At 38.9% G+C, this 19,081-nt stretch overlaps 1 protein-coding gene across 4 annotated transcripts in view; it reads right to left on the bottom strand.

Moving 5' to 3' along the window:
• NLK (nemo like kinase) overlaps window positions 1-19,081 on the bottom strand; it is a 64,332-nt gene that overhangs the window by 45,006 nt on the left and 245 nt on the right. The window contains exons 1-2 of one of the 4 annotated variants that reach the window (XM_074890637.1): window positions 18,242-19,013; window positions 17,673-18,108 (exon numbers count right to left, since the gene is read on the bottom strand). In XM_074890637.1, coding sequence (XP_074746738.1) covers window positions 17,673-18,097 — 425 coding nt within the window. In that variant the 5' untranslated portion in view covers window positions 18,098-18,108; window positions 18,242-19,013. Of the gene's footprint in view, window positions 1-17,672; window positions 19,014-19,081 lie in introns of those variants that run through there. The other 3 variants (XM_074890638.1, XM_074890636.1, XM_074890639.1) reach the window with 3 other exon arrangements.

Genomic DNA, 19,081 nt, shown 5'->3' with positions numbered 1-19,081 from the left:
CAACAGTCTGTGTGTGTTTTAAAGACACTGAACAGAGAATAAGTTCTTTAAGAAGATTATCAAAAAAGACAATTTAATTAACTTACTACCAATGTGCATTCTCCACAGAATACTGTGAGGTAATCAAAAAATGCTCAAAGACACTTCAAAAAACCTGTACTGTAAGTTACTCCAAATAGCCAAGTCTTTCCAACAACCTCCCTGACAGGTGGTCTTTTTAATGGTACAGGATTCATTCAGGGAAAGACAAGACTGAGGACAAGCTAACAGATTTCATGTGTCATTTCAGATGAGCCTGAAGAAAACACCTCGATTTAACTTTCACTAAAAGGTATTTTATGTGAAAGGGTTAAGCAACTTGTTCTTCATACCACACTTCAAAGGTATGCTTTATTCACGTCTTGCTCAGCTGCCAAATGCAGACCTCTCCAGAGCTCCTTTTTCAACCATAGATGTCCTAAAAAGCCTTTTAATGTTGCGTTCTAATCACACCCTCAAGCATGTGCGCCATTATCACTTATTCTTTAAAAATCAGAGCTAAAAGCAAAACTGATTACTGCAAGAAATCTGTCTCCTTGAAGAAAAATTGATTCAGAGTATCTTACTTAAAAGAAAGGATAGAAAATTAAAGGGATACTGTTATGGTTAATATCTTTAAAAATGTTTAATTTGTCTTCCTTCATGGAAGCTTAAAATTGAAACTGCTTTCCAAATCAAATTTATTTCCCCATTTACACAAAATTTTCTGGCTATGCTTGAGACCTTTTTATTTACTTCTCAACTGCCTATACGAACCACAGCTAGAATAAGATACTACACTACACAGGACATCTATTTGAATATATTTTTTAATTCCATAAAAGCATTTATTTATTTATTTTTCAGTCAATGACATAGCTCTGTAAGGTCTGTGATATTCATAAATAAATGGCATGCCCAATAAACATATAAATCTTCATGCCTTTTGTACTTCTTTGTTCTTTATTTTTAAAGCGTATACCACAATTACATGAACTACTACATTCCTGGCCCAATTCACTGACCTTATTCCCATTCCCACTAGCCAACCAAGGAAAACCCAAATGAGAAACCTTCTCCTCCATGTCCAGCAAGCCTCCAGGCTTTGGCACAGTTCCTAGAATATTTTTGCACCTCCTAGCAAAGTAGGTTAATAAAGTCTCTGGTCATATCCTCTAAAGAGCTACCTAGTTTCCCGCAATAACCATCCTCCCAACAACTTAAATTTCACTAGCAGCTTTCCCTCACACCTCTCATCCTTCCTACCACCCTCTCCCTGAGGTGGGGGACAGGGACGAAACAAAACAACAAAAAATAGTGACTAAACTCCTTTTTGCTTCATTTCTCCAATGAAGCTACACAATAACCACTGTGAACTAGCACCACACCTCATCTCAATTCATATCTCAATACTTCATCTTCCAGATTAAATCTATTGCATTTCAGCAACTCCTTTTTTTCACCACTATCACGTTTGGCTGTTTGCCTGCATATGAAAAATCAGAAAAGTATTCAAACCAAAGTCTGCAACAAATATTTGAAACACAGTACTGCAAAGTAATTACACACGAGTGTTCTCTGCTACCACCAAGGGAAACAGTTGTACCTGTTGGTTAAGTACTAAGCCTCAGGACTTTGATACATTTGTTGTATGAGGCTCAGAGTACCTTCCCATTTTATGAAATACTGCTATTTATATTCATCTCCCCAAATTCTGTAGTAATGATAAATCTATGAACCAATATCCTGCCCATTCCTTATTATAATACAAATGTTTATTACACTAATACACAACACAGTATTGCAACTCAGAATACTTCTTAGTTGTCACTCTCTCTTCCATTCCCCTTACCAGAAATTATTTTGGACAACAGTATTTTTACTTATGTCTTGCACAGGAATGGATATTGGAATCACAGAACTTTAAAATATTACTTAAAAAATACATTCAGATTACAAGGTACTGTAATTCCCAACACAACATTTAACAATGGCCACAGTAAGCACTAACCAGAGATGTCTCAATTCCTCATCTACTGAATAAACCAAAACTAAGAGCTGAGAAACAAAATGAACAGCACATCTGACAGAAGTTCTTTAGCGCTACCTCTTTCTGAGACAACACAGCTTTTTCTCATAATGGCAACTCAGACTGAAGATAATCCTTCATATATTTTTACAATAGTAGTAAAGAGACCAACTACATTAACAGCAGCTTCCTTGTCATTGTATACAAGGCAACTAGACAGCAGTTTTTCTGATGCTTCTTCTATACATTTTACCTATGTAAATTATTGTAAACTGCTGCTGTTTGGTCTGGGTTTTTTTGTTTTATTTTGTTTTGTTTTTTCCCTGTGTAAAAATTTCTGTGTGATCAACACTGCACAGTCACTCCTTCTCTGAATTGCTGTAGGAACAGAAGGGACATGTCAAAACACAAGTGTGAAATAAAGTCATAACCTGTACCTTCCAAGTCTAGAAGATGCTTTAGGGTTATGGGATATTTTTGAACATGAAAGAAGTGCTTTTTATTTTAGTATGTGTTAATGAAGATCTAAGAAAGACTCACAACCTTGCAAAGAAGAAGAAGAAAAAAACAGGCTTATATTTATTAACAGAGAGTTTAAAAAGACATCAGTCTCCCATTACCATGGACCAGTGAAGTGAATGATCCTCCGTCACATACCATCAAGCCTCATAGTGCTGTAAAAATTCCACCTATTTCCTTGACAGTCTCAATTACATTGGAGCCATAAGCACTCCTTTTCATTAGATTCAATAGGCAGTTTCAGAAATATTAAGATATTAGAGTGACAGACTCAAATAGACAGGTAAACAGTCCCTTTGAATTAACAGCCTGCTGAGAACGATATGAGAGGTTTTAAAATTTTTTCATGTCTGCAACAGGCAGAGCGTGTAACCAATGTAATTTCTCATCTTGTTGATAATTCAATGAGGGATTGTTTGGTTTACTACTCAAATAACTGAAATACTGTAAAAATTGCAAACTCTAAATTCTCAGGTAAAAGCAAGTCTTTGTCTATTTTTTTTTTTTTTTTGCTGGCGTTCACAAATAAAGGAGAGATCACTCAGTATGGTCCTGCTCGTTTAATCTCATATTTCCATAGTATTTATTACATTAGCTTTATGTCTTCATTTAATACATTTGGTCAGGGCCTGAAGGTGTGTTATGTTTACTGGCCAGCAATTAAAGTCACTGGCTGAAGTTACAAGAGGTGGCATAAGACAGAACAGCTAAGTTCAAAGTATTGAAAGGCCTCATGCCCTGTTCCTCTCCAAGTGCTGATGCTGGCAGGATGGTACCCCTACACACTGTTGAAAAGTTTTATTTTTTTTTTATTCTTAAATGTCTACAAGACTTATCAGCAGAACAACAAAAAAAAAACCCAACCAACCCTGTTAATCTCATGGTGCCGGTGCCCAGGTAAACAGGTACAAGAAGCAGGCGCTGGAGGAAGGCAGCACAGCTTCAGTGATACTTGGCCTTTTTTCCCCCCTTTTAAAACTTACCCATAATACGTAATCTTAGATAACTGTTTAAAATATTACAGGATCTTCAAGGAAAGTGTGTTTCTTCCTCCCCCCCCCCAAATTGTTATAAACCAAACTAATTTACATCCTACACAGCAGCTGTTCTGGTTTCACAACTCTATCCACACAAACACCAAAGTCAGACCTGCAGGGCTCTTGCTTAACCTATTAGTTTCAAAACTATATTTAATTTTAAATGATCTCCATGAACCGACTCAAAAATCCTAATATATGTTTCTTTATTCTCAGTCAGCCAAAAACCTTGTGATAACACAAATCATTACCATGGGTGTAATTCCAGTCTTGGGACATTCTAAAGTAAAATACAGACCCTTGGAAGAAAACGCAGAATTTCAAAGGGGAATGAAATTAATGGCTCTAAAACACTTCAAACTCAGAGTTTAAGCAATAGTTCAGTATGAAATAAAAATTATTACAGAAGGATTCCCTTTACTGGGTCATATGATAGGTGACAAAATCTTCTTGGGAACAACTGTGGGAGTGAAGATATATACATTTAATATTCAAATTACCAAACATCTGTCATTTCTTAATGTTTTGGATGGGGCTTTAGATGAGTAAACAGTAGCATAAAAATGATAAGATGGCATGCCCAAGATGGAGATCAGAGAAAAAGCCACAAGTAGGTCAAGGCTGGCCCCGATTCTGTCAACATTCACCTACTTTTCTTCAACTGCTTCGGAAAACAATAAACAATCCAAACCTAAAGAACATAAATGCTTTTCTCCTTCAGCAGGGGCAAAGCTGCAATTCAGATTATGGGCTTGGGTAAGTATGTCAGTGCCCTGCCGTCAAAAGCACAGTGGAAGACTGTAATCCTGACTTTTCAAATACAATCAATGAGCAAATATGCTCAGAAAAGCACTTTGATACCTTGAGCTATCTATAGTAACTTAAAAAAACAAGTAAAAGGTACTTTCCACTCCATAATTAAAAACTGCTTTTAGTTAAGCTGTTAGGTAGAGCTCCTATTCACTTGAATTAAATCAAGTGACCTATGGGAAATAGTTGTGGGGTTTTTTAAAATATTTTTGCCAATCAATATTGCTTTATGACATTCTCTGTTAGAATACTTATGCATAAAGCCCGAGAGCATGCAGGATCTGTGCTAGCTGTTCTTTAGCCTCTGACACAGACGCATTCCACAGAACGTGCACCGAGACTCTCCCTCTCAAGAAGCAGTCTGGATCTATAGGGAGAAGATAAATGTCTTGCTCTGCCAGAGCATAAATGGCAACCTTTAACGGCTTTAAGATTTAAAGTTGAAAAGAATTCTAGCAGATCTTAATTTCATATTCTTTTGCTCCAGTTCATGATCTGAATATTCACTTGTGAAGCAGCACTCAACAGAAGACTAACAATTCCGGACACTGTCACATGAGCGCGAGTTCAGGCACAGAGGATGGGCTGCCAGGACGTGGCTGTGAAACTGCATCCTTAACCAAACACAGCTCCTACATTAAAACCCAGTCTGTCAAATCAGAGATTTACTACACCTGTCATATAAAAAAAAAAACCAAAACATCATGGACAGTAACAGTGAATTCAGTCGGAAAATTCAAAACAATGACAGGAATAAGGGATGAGGAAAAGCAGAGTTCTCCCCTATTTAAATTAACAGCAATTATTATGTGGGAGCTTCTTTTCCCAACAATCTGAACTTAGACATAAAAGTAAGGTAGATGCTAGTTATTACTCATGCCATTTATTTCACTTTAAGAGCTGGGTATTCTTCTTGATACAACCCTCTGTTGGGTTTGTGTTTGGATTTTTTTTTTTTTCATTTACATATGCAGAACTACAAGAAAACGTAAACCATTAAACTCCATTGTTCTTCAACTATACATCACGTTAACAAGATGGGTTTCCAGAACGCTGACTTAGAGGACATGTGCCCTTAACAAAACTATTGGCAGATCTTCATTTTCCAAGACGTCACTTTCAGCCTATGTCTGTTCTTGTTTGTTCTGAATACGTCCTTGCAACTGAAATAGGAATCACGACTCGAAAAATGCTAATTGAAGACTCCTCACTTTTGTTAAAAAACCAAAAAACAGCACGTCAGTTTTTCTTGTATTATTTTGATTGTCTCTATCATTTTTTTTTTTAAATGTACACGAAGAGTCAAGAGCTAGTTTGCAGATGCACCTTTCTAAACTGTTGGCCACAGCTCAAGCCAGATGCAGTAACTGTTGAAGTTAAGACACTCTTGGATGCTAAGTACACTATAGTCTACATTTGTAACCTTGCGCAGTATTACATTATGCATATTAATTTTATGAATCTCATGCCTTTCCATGACCTACATGATCCATGTCCCTTCAGACAGTCAGAGCAATAACAAAAAGAATAATTTTGCTTCATCAACATACCCACAAACTACAAATCAACATCAAGGAGGTCTGGTCTACAGGATTTCAAAAGCACTTGGGGAGAATACAGGAGAGTCAGAAAGCACTATGAGATTCAGAAAATTCTCTTCTTCATCTTTCCTAAAAATGCTAGCCTAGGAATTGATATAATTAAAAAAGATGGACTGCAGGCAGTCTGAGAATAACTGATACATTCTCTTCTTTCTTCTGTAAAGCTTACCTGCAAGATATTCTCCCTCCAAGTAAGAAATCTGAAGTAAATGAGCCAACAACAATTTACAGAAACATCCAAAGAGAAGTTATATTGCTATATGAGAACAGCCTTTTTAAGAATGCTTTTGTTCTCTATGTAATCTCTGGGCGGAAAAAAGCTCTTATTTAGGGCTTTCAAATAGTTTCATATCGGTCGTCAAGGGCCTTCAAAAATGAAGGCAGGAGGAAGCCAGAAAGGTTCTCTCTTAAAAGACAGAAAGGCGTACACTTCTACATGGAAGTCTGCACTGTGAGCTTCCGCTCCAGAAGAAGTGCCATACATAAAGGGAAATGGTTCAAAACGGACTATGATACAACTTTTCCTGTATTTTATGTAATAAACCTTAACCTATTAATTAGGAACCAAAACAGTTAAAAAAAAAAAAAATGGTTTTCAGTGAAACAAAGTCCACCGACCCAGACCACATGCTAGACTCCCTCCTTCCTAATCTACAACTAGATTGGCTTTCAAGGCTCATTTGCAGAGCTCAGCGAGTGCTAGCACGGAGCTGAGCAATTACTTCTCATGAAGAAGATTGCTCATTTCTGAAAATTGTTACTACCTTTATGGAATAAGTTTTTCTATTCATAGACAAATATTCTTCAATAGTTAGAAGAATTTAAATTAAATAATAAAATGAATTATCTGAAATTAAAGCCCCTATGCACACTTTCAAGAGAGAAGAGAAAGTCAGTAGCTTTTCAGAAGAAAACTAATAATGTAGATCAAAGCCCACATAACTGGACCATCAGTTCAACACCATCCTCAGCTTTATTGCTCCCATTAAGCAAAGGCTCTATTCTGACACTACATTAGCTCACAAAATGAAGAAAACTATAAGAGCACCGCCTGGTGGTGCCAGGATAATGAAGAGAAATATTGCCATGAAACCAGAAATAGATTTAGGATTAAATTTTGGAAGAGCACCATTCCAAAATGACAAGGAAACTATAACACCAGTTTCTCTATTGAGCAATTTTTTTGCACCTATTAAAATGTATTTGCATATGAAAGAGAATGGGGGAAAGAAAATCCTTCTCTAGAGTCCAAGGATTCCTACATTTCCCAGCATATTTCACTTTTCCACAAAACTTCCTGCAAGAGTTCTTGAACGAAAAGCTCTGAATCTATTTTTTTCAAATGACACATAAATACCACCATACCAGGTTCTAAGAAAATTAAAGAAATAACACAAGATAATTTATCAAAGTAAATATTCTACAAAATTATTCTGCTACAACCATTCTGGTGTTATATCCAACATCATAAACAGCATAACAATTCCACTCACACACATATGCTTCCAAGCCTTTACAGAAAAATACCACATCAGGAAATTAAAGAATGATACTACTAGGACACACTGATTCTGGTGCAGCCCTCATGATTAAAGCTCAAATTCTTACTAAGCACTTTTAAACACTGTACGTGGCCATGCTCCAAAGTCAGCCATAGCCATGGAAGTTATTTAATATCAAGGCTGATACAAGTCTACCTTCATTTATCCATCACTCTCACATAACAAACAAAGATAGAGCTCTGAATATTAAAATGAAGTCCAGATTGTTCTGGTGTTTTGGCGTATCGAATAGCCATGCATTTTGGTAAAAGGTTGTATTCACCTAATGCAGCCTGTCTAGCCTGCTGTTCCCTCTTCTGTGAAGTTGTATGTACCCATGCACCCCAACGTTGTACCACATTGTACGTACTCACACATTACACGCCTGAGTTCCATTGAACTGTCATTTTTTTCCACGGTTACTGAAACTCCCAGCAGGCAATTTACAGCAAAATTACAGAACTCTGAAACCTAGAAAAACGTGCTGACAGTTTCATTGATCAAGGCTCTCAGTGTACTCTACAATATATAATCAAATATTAAAAGTATTAGTACCTCAACAATTTTAATGTATTACACTTTGGCCAAGTTAGGGCATTCCTGACCATAAGCGAGTTGGAAATTTCCCTAAAACTACTTAGTTTGGCGATCTGCAGCCTTAAATCACAAGTATTTGCACACATTTTACACCCACAGGCCAGTCTGCAGCCCATTCATATGGCATATATGACATACTAAGGAATGCCAAATGTTTCCGCAGAGCAGATGACTCTGCTCTTTTCCAGGTTACTCCTACAAAGCACTATGGATGGAGCTCCAGTGATTTCCACAGAGAAGCGGTATTTATTATCTGCAATTTAGCTCTTGTATCTAAACACTATTGTCTTTATTTAAACATGCTGTTGATGGGCTGCGGAGTACCACAGACCATACTGGAAATTAAGAAAAAGGGGTGGAAGTGATGAAAAGGACAGTCAGAAGACAGTGGGGGAAAAAAAAAGTAAAGAAAATCTATTACCTATGTTATTTTTTAAAAGATGCATGACTTACTGCTACAACATTAATTTTTATAACCTCTCTGTATTTAGACAGCAGATAATTGCTATGGTTTGTACCACCTTCAGCTACCACCCCATTCACTACCCATCCCATCCACTACCACTCGCATTCACTTTTTCCTTATTACTGCTTATTATGGTCAAATACTATTATCAATAAATAAATGCATTAACCACATAAGCCTCTATCCTTTACATACATATTTGTACTGCCTGTCACAAGCCACTTTCATTTAAGCATCTACTACCTCACTCAGGGGTCTACTTTTACAAAATTGGATGTAATAGTTAGTTTGACTCACAATAAAGCAAAACTTACAGCACCTACTATGGGATGTATTTTCAAATTATAACACTGGGGCTTTGTCCATTCCCACTGCACTTAACTGTTTGTAGAACCACAGCACGCACCCACACAGACGGCTTCAAGAGCTATAAAGCTTCTTCCTGCGTTTGAAAACCAACCTGCACTATTCCAACCCAGACAGGATAGCTGTCGTCTGTGAGAAACGTCATCAGAGACAGATGCAGACGCAGTTCTGGCCCTGGCCAGTGGGACATTTCACACGAAGCAGGGGTTCTCCCATCCCCTCCATCCTGCATTTCCACCCATCCTCAGCCCAAGGCTCTCCTCCCAGAAGCTCCCGTTCTTCAGCTCCACAGGCTTCTGCCCCTGCCCACCTCCAGCACACCCATCCCCATAGACTGGTCTTGCTGTAACTGGTAAGGTGGTGGGAGAGCTCCAAACTCAACAGCTTACACCACTGTTAACGAGTCTCTACTAGTGTAATCAACACTGAAGCTGCGTTACCTAAAACCATTATTTATGACTGTAAGAATTTCCCAACTTTACAGGTCATTTAGGACAGACTCAAACTGGCATAAATCCAAGCTACAGCCTGGAAACTGAGACTGTAGTTTGTTTACAGAAAGTGATTATATGACTGTAAATACCTGGTACTAAGCAATAGAGAACATAGTCATTGATCACAGCCATTAAATAATCTATTACAGAAATTTCAAATGGACATCAGCTATTAAGTAAGTACCAGGCTTACTACATACTTGAATTTCAGAAACAAAATCCAAACATTTTCAGATAGATTACTCTCGTAGTAATATTTATAACTTAATCTTTAATCAAGTGCTTACTCTTAGATTCTAAAGGTTACAGAGGAAATTGCAGTAACTGAGCCAAGCTTCTTTTTATTGAATTCTTTTGACCAGAAATAAATGGGTTTTCAGTAAACCCTAGAAGCTGTTCTAAGTACAGATCCTACTTTTTACATTACTTCTCATATTCCAGAAGGATTTCAAAAATCTAAATTGCCCCTGTATTATCTTATTCTCTGTTCCAAGGACTTTCATTTTTCAACGAATTCAACAAAGTAGCCAGTTCTATTCTCAGGAAATCTCCAGAGTTAGGAAATAAGCACAGAAACCAGACGAACAGAAATCTAAACACAGCAAAGGTATAACCAACAAAGGCAGAAAAAAAAATAACTTATTCTTTGTCTCAGTTGAAATTCTATTTGGAGCAGTTAGAACAGTCCTGTAACCCTGCTACTAGCAAGCAGTTAAGGTGGTTCAGCACACCTTACCCCCAGCGCTGACGGGAGCACCAGTGTCACGGTGCAATTGAGAACACCAGAAGGGTGCTGGGGTGGCCCCCACCCTATATATACAGGGGCTTAGGCCTTGCAGAATCCGGATGTAAACTGATTAAATGTTGCAACCCAGCTGCACACTCCACCCAACTAAATTACCCCCGATCATGCAAGAAGCTGGTAGCATTCCCTATGTGCCCTTTCAATCTTTCAAAAACAGAGAAGGGAAAATTTTTCACATTCTGTGTCAAAAGAGGACTCGACTGCTCTGCTGCAACTTTTCTTCTTAAGAAACAAAACGCACACCGTGCTCAAGTAACCAAAACTTCCATGTAAAAGAACCTGGGAGCTAGGCCTGGTTGGTGCACAAAAGCTAGTAGTAAGCTACTGTTCAGTATTTGCTTACAAACAACTCAGACAAACAGGACTTCAAAAGCTAACCCTCAAATACAGAACACATGGGTCTGCTTACATACAGGAGCCTACAGAAATAGTTTAACATGAAAGACAGTATTATTCCCCAAAACATCTCCCCCCCTCTATGCTCAGTTTTGCAGACTAAGCCAGCTTCTCAAGTCTCTTATTTTCTAACACTTAAATTACAGTTCTTTGTGGATTTAATATGTCATTTTAAGAGACATTACCAATTATATTAACAAATTATTGTTCATTTTAATAAGCATAAATTCAGTTTAAGTAAGCTCTATGCAACTTTGAGCTAGCTTTTCTCTTATGAAAAGCTGAATGTTACATATTCCAGACTAGAAGGCAGAACTTTCCAGAGGATTAAAGATACATGAGACCCAGATACAACCATTACAAGTCATCAAAAAACACTTCAAACATATCCCAAAGGCTTCCTTCTACTTTACCTGCCCAAAGCTATTTTCACTCTCAATCCCATTGTTCCCCCAAGAAATCAAGCAGCCTAGCGACATCAAGCAGCCTCATACAACACACACACTTGTTACCCGCCTTTATTTACTACTCTATTTGATCATACAGAATGGGCATGAATGCTTACACCTTCACCCATTTATAAACACTAAAGGCATCTGTGTTCTCGGATTGGTGAAATCGACAGTTTAAACACTCTTAAAAAAAGGTGAAAGACTATGGAGGGGGGAGAGGGGGAAAGAACATCTGAAATATGTCTTCTGAAAAATCAATATTAGATTGTAGATCCAGTCACAAGCTGCTCCACTGTAACATTTGCAGACTTCAGAGGCAGGAGAAAATACTGAATGCTACCACGATCTAACTGTACTATCAGCATACGGTTGGATGTGGATACAAACATCAAGATTTGCAGGTGCTGCAAAACAACACGAATTTCAAGTGACCTGCGAAACGCTGACCTTGGCATAATTTACAGCAAACTAATTTATCCAAAATAGTCCTCAACCAACTTTCAGGAAAACAATGTTATTCACATTCCTTCCTTCTTGCATCATCTTACAAGACAATAACGAACAAGCTAGTATATTACTTAGATAGAATTTCACCTAATTCCCAACGTCTAATTTAAATGCAAGGAGTTATTATATCCATTTCATTTAATTCAGCACATTTGGGGAACAGTCATTTAAATGTTAACAGAATTTTTCTTTCCATGAAATTTAGAATAAAAAAAACCAAAAAACAACTTAAACATATAAGCTTTGCAAATTTTCCCATCTAAAAAACCTCAATAAGGTCATTATTCTACTATATTTCTTCACAAAGAGAGTCAGAATCCAATTTAGATAAAGTAATCCTTTAAAAAATACTGACATAGCGATTAAAGATAATCACCTGCAGATCCTTAAGTTGTGATGGTAAGTGTGAAACACAGTACACACTCTGCTCTGTAATGTGCCCATTGCCAGTATTGTCTCTTTTGCCTTAGGCATACTCATGGTTTCCTCCAAGAAAGAACTGAATAAAAACGACTTAGTCTCTTTCTTAGGAAATCACTGCCTATCTGCATCAGAGCCCCAGACATCCGAAAAACTCACTGAAGTATAACACAGAAAGTGGAAGACCAGAAAAGCCAGTATTCAACGCAGTGCTCCTCCCTGGCATGGTTCTGTCCAGAACCCACAGCCTGTTCAGGACAGGCTACTAGTGGTAGAGATTCTACCCAGCTGAACAATGAAAAGTGACATTATTTTAAAAATGTCATCTGTAAGAAGTTGGGCAATTATAATGACATTGGTATCACAGCTTCCAGTGGGAAGTGTTTGCATACTGGAACTAGAAAGAACTAAACAGTGGTAGGAAATTTCTGTTCACATTTTTTCTGTTACAGCCTGTGTAGACAAAGCAGATGCACCACTTGGATGGAAAAGCTTTATATTTACCTAGAGGAGTGAAGATCATCAGCAACGCCAAACACAACAGTCAGTGCAGACGGCCAAGTCCTCCAAATATACTGGAAGGATTTTTTTTAAAAAACTATTTATGACAATTCTATTTATTAATTTTAAATATTTTTGTTGCCCTTTACTAAAAGCAAATTTCACTACACCAGAAATCAACATATCACATTGTAGATATTTCTCATTCTTAAGAAAAACACTGAGTTATATTCTTGATTAGGACTGTTGTTGCATCTTACCCAGCTGTACTATCAATACTTTAAAAGGCTCTTTGGATTTGTCTTGGATTTGCTTCGTTTGAATGTTTTGTAGGGATCTTCTCTCCGGATAACATTATTGGTGTGGATTACTCCTTCCAGAGCCTCTTCACCCAATTCTGGTGGATATTCCGGAGCTGTCACTTCCTGCTTACAGTTTTCATTTATGCTCAGCCTCATTCACAACGAGAGCTCCAGGATAAACTTTAGAGTCCTTTTGTATTTTTTTGATCAATCACAAAAAAAGTCTTTTTAGACTAATACAAAATGTCAGTTGAAATAGTTTAAAGCAAAGCAAACAACTGTCCATCTAAATGCTAGTTAACGTGGGACATTTTCTTAATGCTCAAGTACTGTCTTCCACTACCAGGTGAGTTTTGAGAGACTCCAAAGCGATCATGATACAAACAGCTTTAGCTTAGAAAAAAATATCTCACCCCAGAAGTGTTCAAAGGTTTCATAATACAAATTTTCATAATCCACCTTTTTCTAAACATTTCATGCTTACCAGACTGGACTTTTGCATTATTATTTGCATTAACTATGCAAAACATCATCATGGTTGACAGCAGTATCAGACATCAGAAGGGGAACTTATCCTGCACTTATCCATATTTTTTTGAAGCTGTAACATATTTTTTTTTCCCTGATACACATTCTAGCAATTTTGTCCAAAACAAATTATCAATATTGCATACTTGCTCAGCATGACACGTTCCTTTAAAGTAACAGTTCGGAGATTATCGGTTTATCCAAGCAATGCCTTTCCTACTGCTGTGCTTAGTATCAGCATAGTGATAAAATCCTCTTAAAACAGTTCTGGGGTCCAGGCAACATTGTATGCAATATTTTTTCAATTTTTATTTAGCAATTGCTTTAGTGATTTCAAGCCTTTGAAGGTCAGGAATGAATGGTAGATTTAGGCTAAATTATTTCTGTCTTTAAAAGTTATGGCAGCCCGTACACAGTGCCCTATCTCAACACCAACAGCCAAACTGTTTGGAACTGCAGTTATACTGCTGCTGGCTGACTTTCTGAATAAAAAGTATTAGAAGCAAATGCATTAAAAACCACACTGCAATTTAAAATTGCATAAATCAGGACTCAAAAAAACAATAAAAATAATTCATATACTTTTTTCTATTGTCATATAACAGATTTCCCACAGAGATGCTTAACATCATTGTGATAATAATAAAACAGATTGCTTGATTTCACAATCTTTGATGAATGACAATAACTTTTCACAATTAGACACACATATAAGACAAACACAATCCCCGCACACCTTACAGAGTCATAGTTTCTTATCCCACGGGAGTGGATATATCCCAACCAACAAGACATTTTCATAACATTTCAGCAGTGTTAACAGCTTGAACCAGCAACAGAAGTAGCTATTCCCTGTCTACCTCCACAGAAGTTGCAGTTCCTCTTCACGGGTCTAGGAATCCTGCATGAAAACAGCACAAGTGCCTCTTGTAGAGGTATTAAGGCTTCACCCCTCGCTCCAAAACCTATGAGCCTTGGCAGGTTCAATGGATTTATTTTTTTTTTAATTATCATTATTATTATTTTTAAGAATCCCACCAGATGGCAGTAGCATGTCTCCCCAGTAAAACGGAGCACTTCTGCAAAGGACAGCTCCTTATTCATAGAACATGCACAAGACTTCCAAAAATCAGAGAGGCAATTTGAAACATGGGGCACAAACAGAGTTTGTTGCTGAAACTGAAATCCCGATTTTTTTCAACACTTTAAGAATGTGTTAACAGTGAATGCTTCAAGAGCAAATTGCTCCGTTTCCAGCAAATTAGGGACGCAACTTGGCTGGTGGCAATTTGCCAAACTAGAGCGCAGTTAAGCAAATCCGCAGAACCTGGGGGAAGGTACCTACACATCTTTTCCTGCTTCAGCAACTCCCCCTGCCTTTTGTCAGTTCAGAAACACCAAGCTCTGGTACTGCTCTAACATGCACATCTTCACTCGACGTGAAAGCACAATGAAAATGGACAAACGTAGCAATTTAATGACGATTGTTCGAGAGATTCTTTTCTACTTTGCCAGCTTGGGTTAAGTTCACTTTAAAACCTACACGTAGTCAAAGGAGGTGACGTGCCAAGGATAGCTGATTTAAAACGTAAGGGTGACTAGATGAGCAAGGATACAGTTTGTGTACACAAACACTAGCGGCAGCAATACCAGCCTGCATGAGTTAATAATGAAAATGCTGAAGCACGACGCTTTGGCTCTTCATGAGTGAAAAACTCCAGCAGCACATTAGCTATCCCAAAACATCATGAAGTACCAGACAAATGAACTAATGACAAATACTAATTCAACTGCCAAGTCAAAATCTCTCTCAGTAAGCTAACGGGAAACTCAATACCACACACTACTGAATACTCATTTGATGAGCTAAACTTGACTGCAGGATAAGTTGTATCTTTCTAGACAATGCAATGACACATCTGAGTAGCAAGATGAAAGACTGCTTCTTCAAATACTCAACCTGTCTGTAGAGTAACATCCATTTCCCTCAGAAGTACAGATACAAACTTTTCAGTTACCTATTAGTGCCAATACGTGCTCAGAAAGATACAGATAAGCAACAGAGTCCTTATTCAAAATGAGCCAGGGCCTTATGTTACTGAAAATGCTGTGTTGCACTTGTACCAAAGTATACAGTTTTCATGTCTAAGTCAACTTAAACTAAAAATATCCAAATCAATGTTTATGTTCAGTTGCATTATCTCATATAGCTAAAATTAAACTACACAAGCACTCGTTCACATTTTGAATGAAATCTAAAATCCAGTTTAATTATTGCTTACAGACTCTCACATTCAGTCTGCATTCACTTACAGAACTTAATACGAAATGCCAAGAGCCTAACAGTGACCACTGAATTCAAATATATGTGAGCAAAGAGGAACTGAATTTTAGCCAATTACATTCTCGGTCTGCGCAGCCTTACAGCGTTACCAAAGGAGATCTGACCTCCAAGCTTCTGCTTTTTATTCAACCACCTCCCACTTTTTTTTTTTTTTTTTTAAGCTGTTGTTATCTTGAAGTAAAAGCTGCAGTTACAACTTTGCAAGCATAGACCCACCAGTGGCAATTCCTGCTTGGGTGGAGGCAGTCGCACGCTCGGGGGTCTCGGGATGGGTGGACACTTTTGGCACCGTTCTACCTGATGCCAGTCAAGAGCAGACCCTTCTTCTTTCTGCACTTCTTTTTTTCCCTTCAGCATTCTTAATGATATTATATTTAAATATGCAAGCTTGACCTTTTATTCTAGTGAATATTATGAAAGCAGATCTCTGCCTTCACCTCTTTTGGGCAAATAAAACTGAGAAAATAAAGACCTAGGAAATGTATACAGGTAAACAAAATGCTTATTGAAATGATAACGAGGTCTGATCTTACACAACAATCTAAATTTAACCAGCCCTGTAGCAATTAAGTTAAAAAAAACTCCACACTTTATCAAAAAAATATACGAACAGATGGAAATAATCTTTAGATAATTTTTTACAGCAGATTTCCTGTCAGTTTTCATTCTTTGATATCGAATTTTTTGTACTGTACCATAGCAAGATCAGAGCAGTGCTAACTGTACAACAGCACCCCTCCGACTTTGAAAACTTTCCATTTAAATTAACTCCCCAGGCCTTCTGAATTAAGGGACACAAGACAAAATATAACATTAACCTGCGCCTAGCTCGTGCAGTTTGTTCAGCCTTCTTGGAAAACATGATTTTATTACGAACACTGATCTGGTTAGGAGCGACCAACTTTAAGGGCTGGGACGAAGGAGTAACGTGTCTTGCTCTTCTGAGGCCTGTCCTGCAAAGCACTCTGCCACCGTACACTGGTACAGACTGCAAGCCCAGTCACATAATACTTCTATCTCAGTACAATTAAAGGACGGACAATACCTAAAGCCAAACTCCTTAAGCACCACAGAAAGCCTCGACTCAATGCTGTGGAAAGTTCTGCAGGGACACGACACAGTTGCACACTTCAAACTTTGTGATACAGGAAGTGTGCTGCAACACGCCTGCTCTCAAAAACACCACCAAGGCGTCCTTCACGTTTCTAATGAACATTTCAGAATATGGTAAACTGACAAAGAAAAAAAGTTACGCCACTTTTGCTTCAGTGATCCTGAAGGGCAATAATTACATACATCTTATTAAGGTGGTCACAAAATCTATTAGAAGAGATTATGCTCCACTGACAGAATCCTCCGAAATAGCAGCTGGGGGAATAAAAGGACCGTAGGCAGTACTACAGTAAGACAGAAAATCCCATTTACATTTATGAGAGGAGAGCAAAGTTCAGATATTCTGTTTCAGGCTGTGTATAGCATACTACTGCAGGTCAAACAGTCTCCTAGACAAAGATCTTGACAGGTGACTGAAGGAGGAAGACATTTTCATATGCTTTTAATTTGTAACTTTTAAGTCAGGTCAAAACACATATTCTAATGCTCATTTGTTAACCTGAAATTTTAGGAAGCACAGCTTAGCTACAGAGAATACATATTCTAATAAAATGTATAGAAAGTATATAAACATGTTGCATTTGTCTCAGAAGAGAGTGATGGTGTGGCCTGTTAGTCAGAGGTTGCTCTTCACCACTCTAAACCTCGTTCTGCCAACAAAAACAAGTGAAGCCAACTTTCTAAGAACAGAGAAGAACCAGTAAAAAAAATTTGTAGTAAGCAGCTTTCTTGTATTCTGATTCAAATGACAAAAACAAGAATGAATTATGATCTGGTAAAAAAATGAAAAGGAAAAATCGGTTCAGTTTTTTTTTTCTTTACTCACCAGACAACACCAAAGGCTCCATATCCAATAGGTCTGTCCGGCTCAATATCCAGTTGCTGTTGTGGATGTTGTGAGTGCTGATGATGGTGCGCTTTAACTGCAGCAGCTGCTGCAGCTTGTACCTGAGCTGGGGCTGCTGCAGCTGGTCCAGGGGCCTGACCCGGTGCCGGTGATGGGAAATATGGCTGCTGCTGCCCTGGGTTTAACATTGCCGCGGCCGCGGCCGCAGCTGCCGCGGCCGCAGCTGCCGAAGAGGCATGCTGCTGTACGGGATGTACCGCAGCTGCAGAGCCTGGATGCAAGTGATGTTGAGGGTGGTGGTGGTGATGGAGGTGAGGAGGAGGGAGGTGAGGAAGGTGGTGGTGATGGTGGTGGTGGTGACCTGCTGCTGCTGCAGACGTACCGCCATTGTAAGCCGCCATCATTTTTGCGTTGGCTGTTGTGCCACAAAGAGACATTCAAAAAAATGCCCTTTGATTGGATAACAACTGGGTCAAGCTGTCATTTGGCCATAAAAATGAAATCTGCTACACTTTAAAAGAAGTTGGGTTTCATCATACACGGCCCACCTTTAAAAACATGGAGCTCAACTGGCCTTATCTCTTCGTGAAGCCAAACAATTTGGAGAATCTCTTCATGTGTGCGTGAGCCAGAGTGCACGAACCCTCTTCCCCCAAGAGTCCAGCTGTGGTTGGCTACTGAAACTCCATCCTTGGGCAACTGGGTTGGGTTTTGTTTGGTTTTTTTCCTTCACTTTTTTTTTTTTTTAAATAAAAAAGAAATACAGTGATCAATCCCCCTTCCCTCCAGGAGGAGGATTTGGAGTCTCTCCCCTGGAATACCCTGAGAGGACTGGTAAGTCTACCCCTTCCATTCCCACATCCTCTCCATTTATCTCCTCGAAACCTCCCTGAGCGCCCAGGCACCTCCTACATAGCTCCCTCCTTTCAGACACCTGCTCCCTCAAATATAGCAAAAAAAACTTGGGAGTTTGCAACTTTTCCTTGAAGGCCTGAAACACACACAAGCACCCAGAAAAAGTGAAGAGGGACGGAAGGAGTGAGGAGAGGAGGGCGAGGATAAGGAGGGGGAGGGCAAAAGGGGATGAGGAGATAAAAATAGATGGAGGAAGAGAAAGGGACGGGGCAGAAACGAAAACAGCGGAGGAAGGAGAAGGAGAAGGGGCGAGGAAACAAAAAATGGGAGCGGGGAAAGTGACAAATGAATGACAGGGGAGAGCGCGGGGCCGGGGGATAAAGAGGGGCGAGGGGGGGGAGGCGATGGGGGCGGCGAGGGACGGCGGCGGCGCCCCGGCCCCCGCCTGCGGCGGCGGCGCCCTGACAGCCTGACCCAGCGCCGGCGGCGGGCAGCGCCTCAGCGCGGGGGGCGCCGGCGGCTGCAGCCCCCCC

This window comes from Strix uralensis, chromosome 20 (assembly GCF_047716275.1).
Source record: "Strix uralensis isolate ZFMK-TIS-50842 chromosome 20, bStrUra1, whole genome shotgun sequence".
NCBI lineage: Eukaryota > Metazoa > Chordata > Aves > Strigiformes > Strigidae > Strix > Strix uralensis.
The sequence above is the reverse complement of the archived record's forward strand: the minus strand, read 5'-3'. Positions and strand labels throughout refer to the sequence as shown.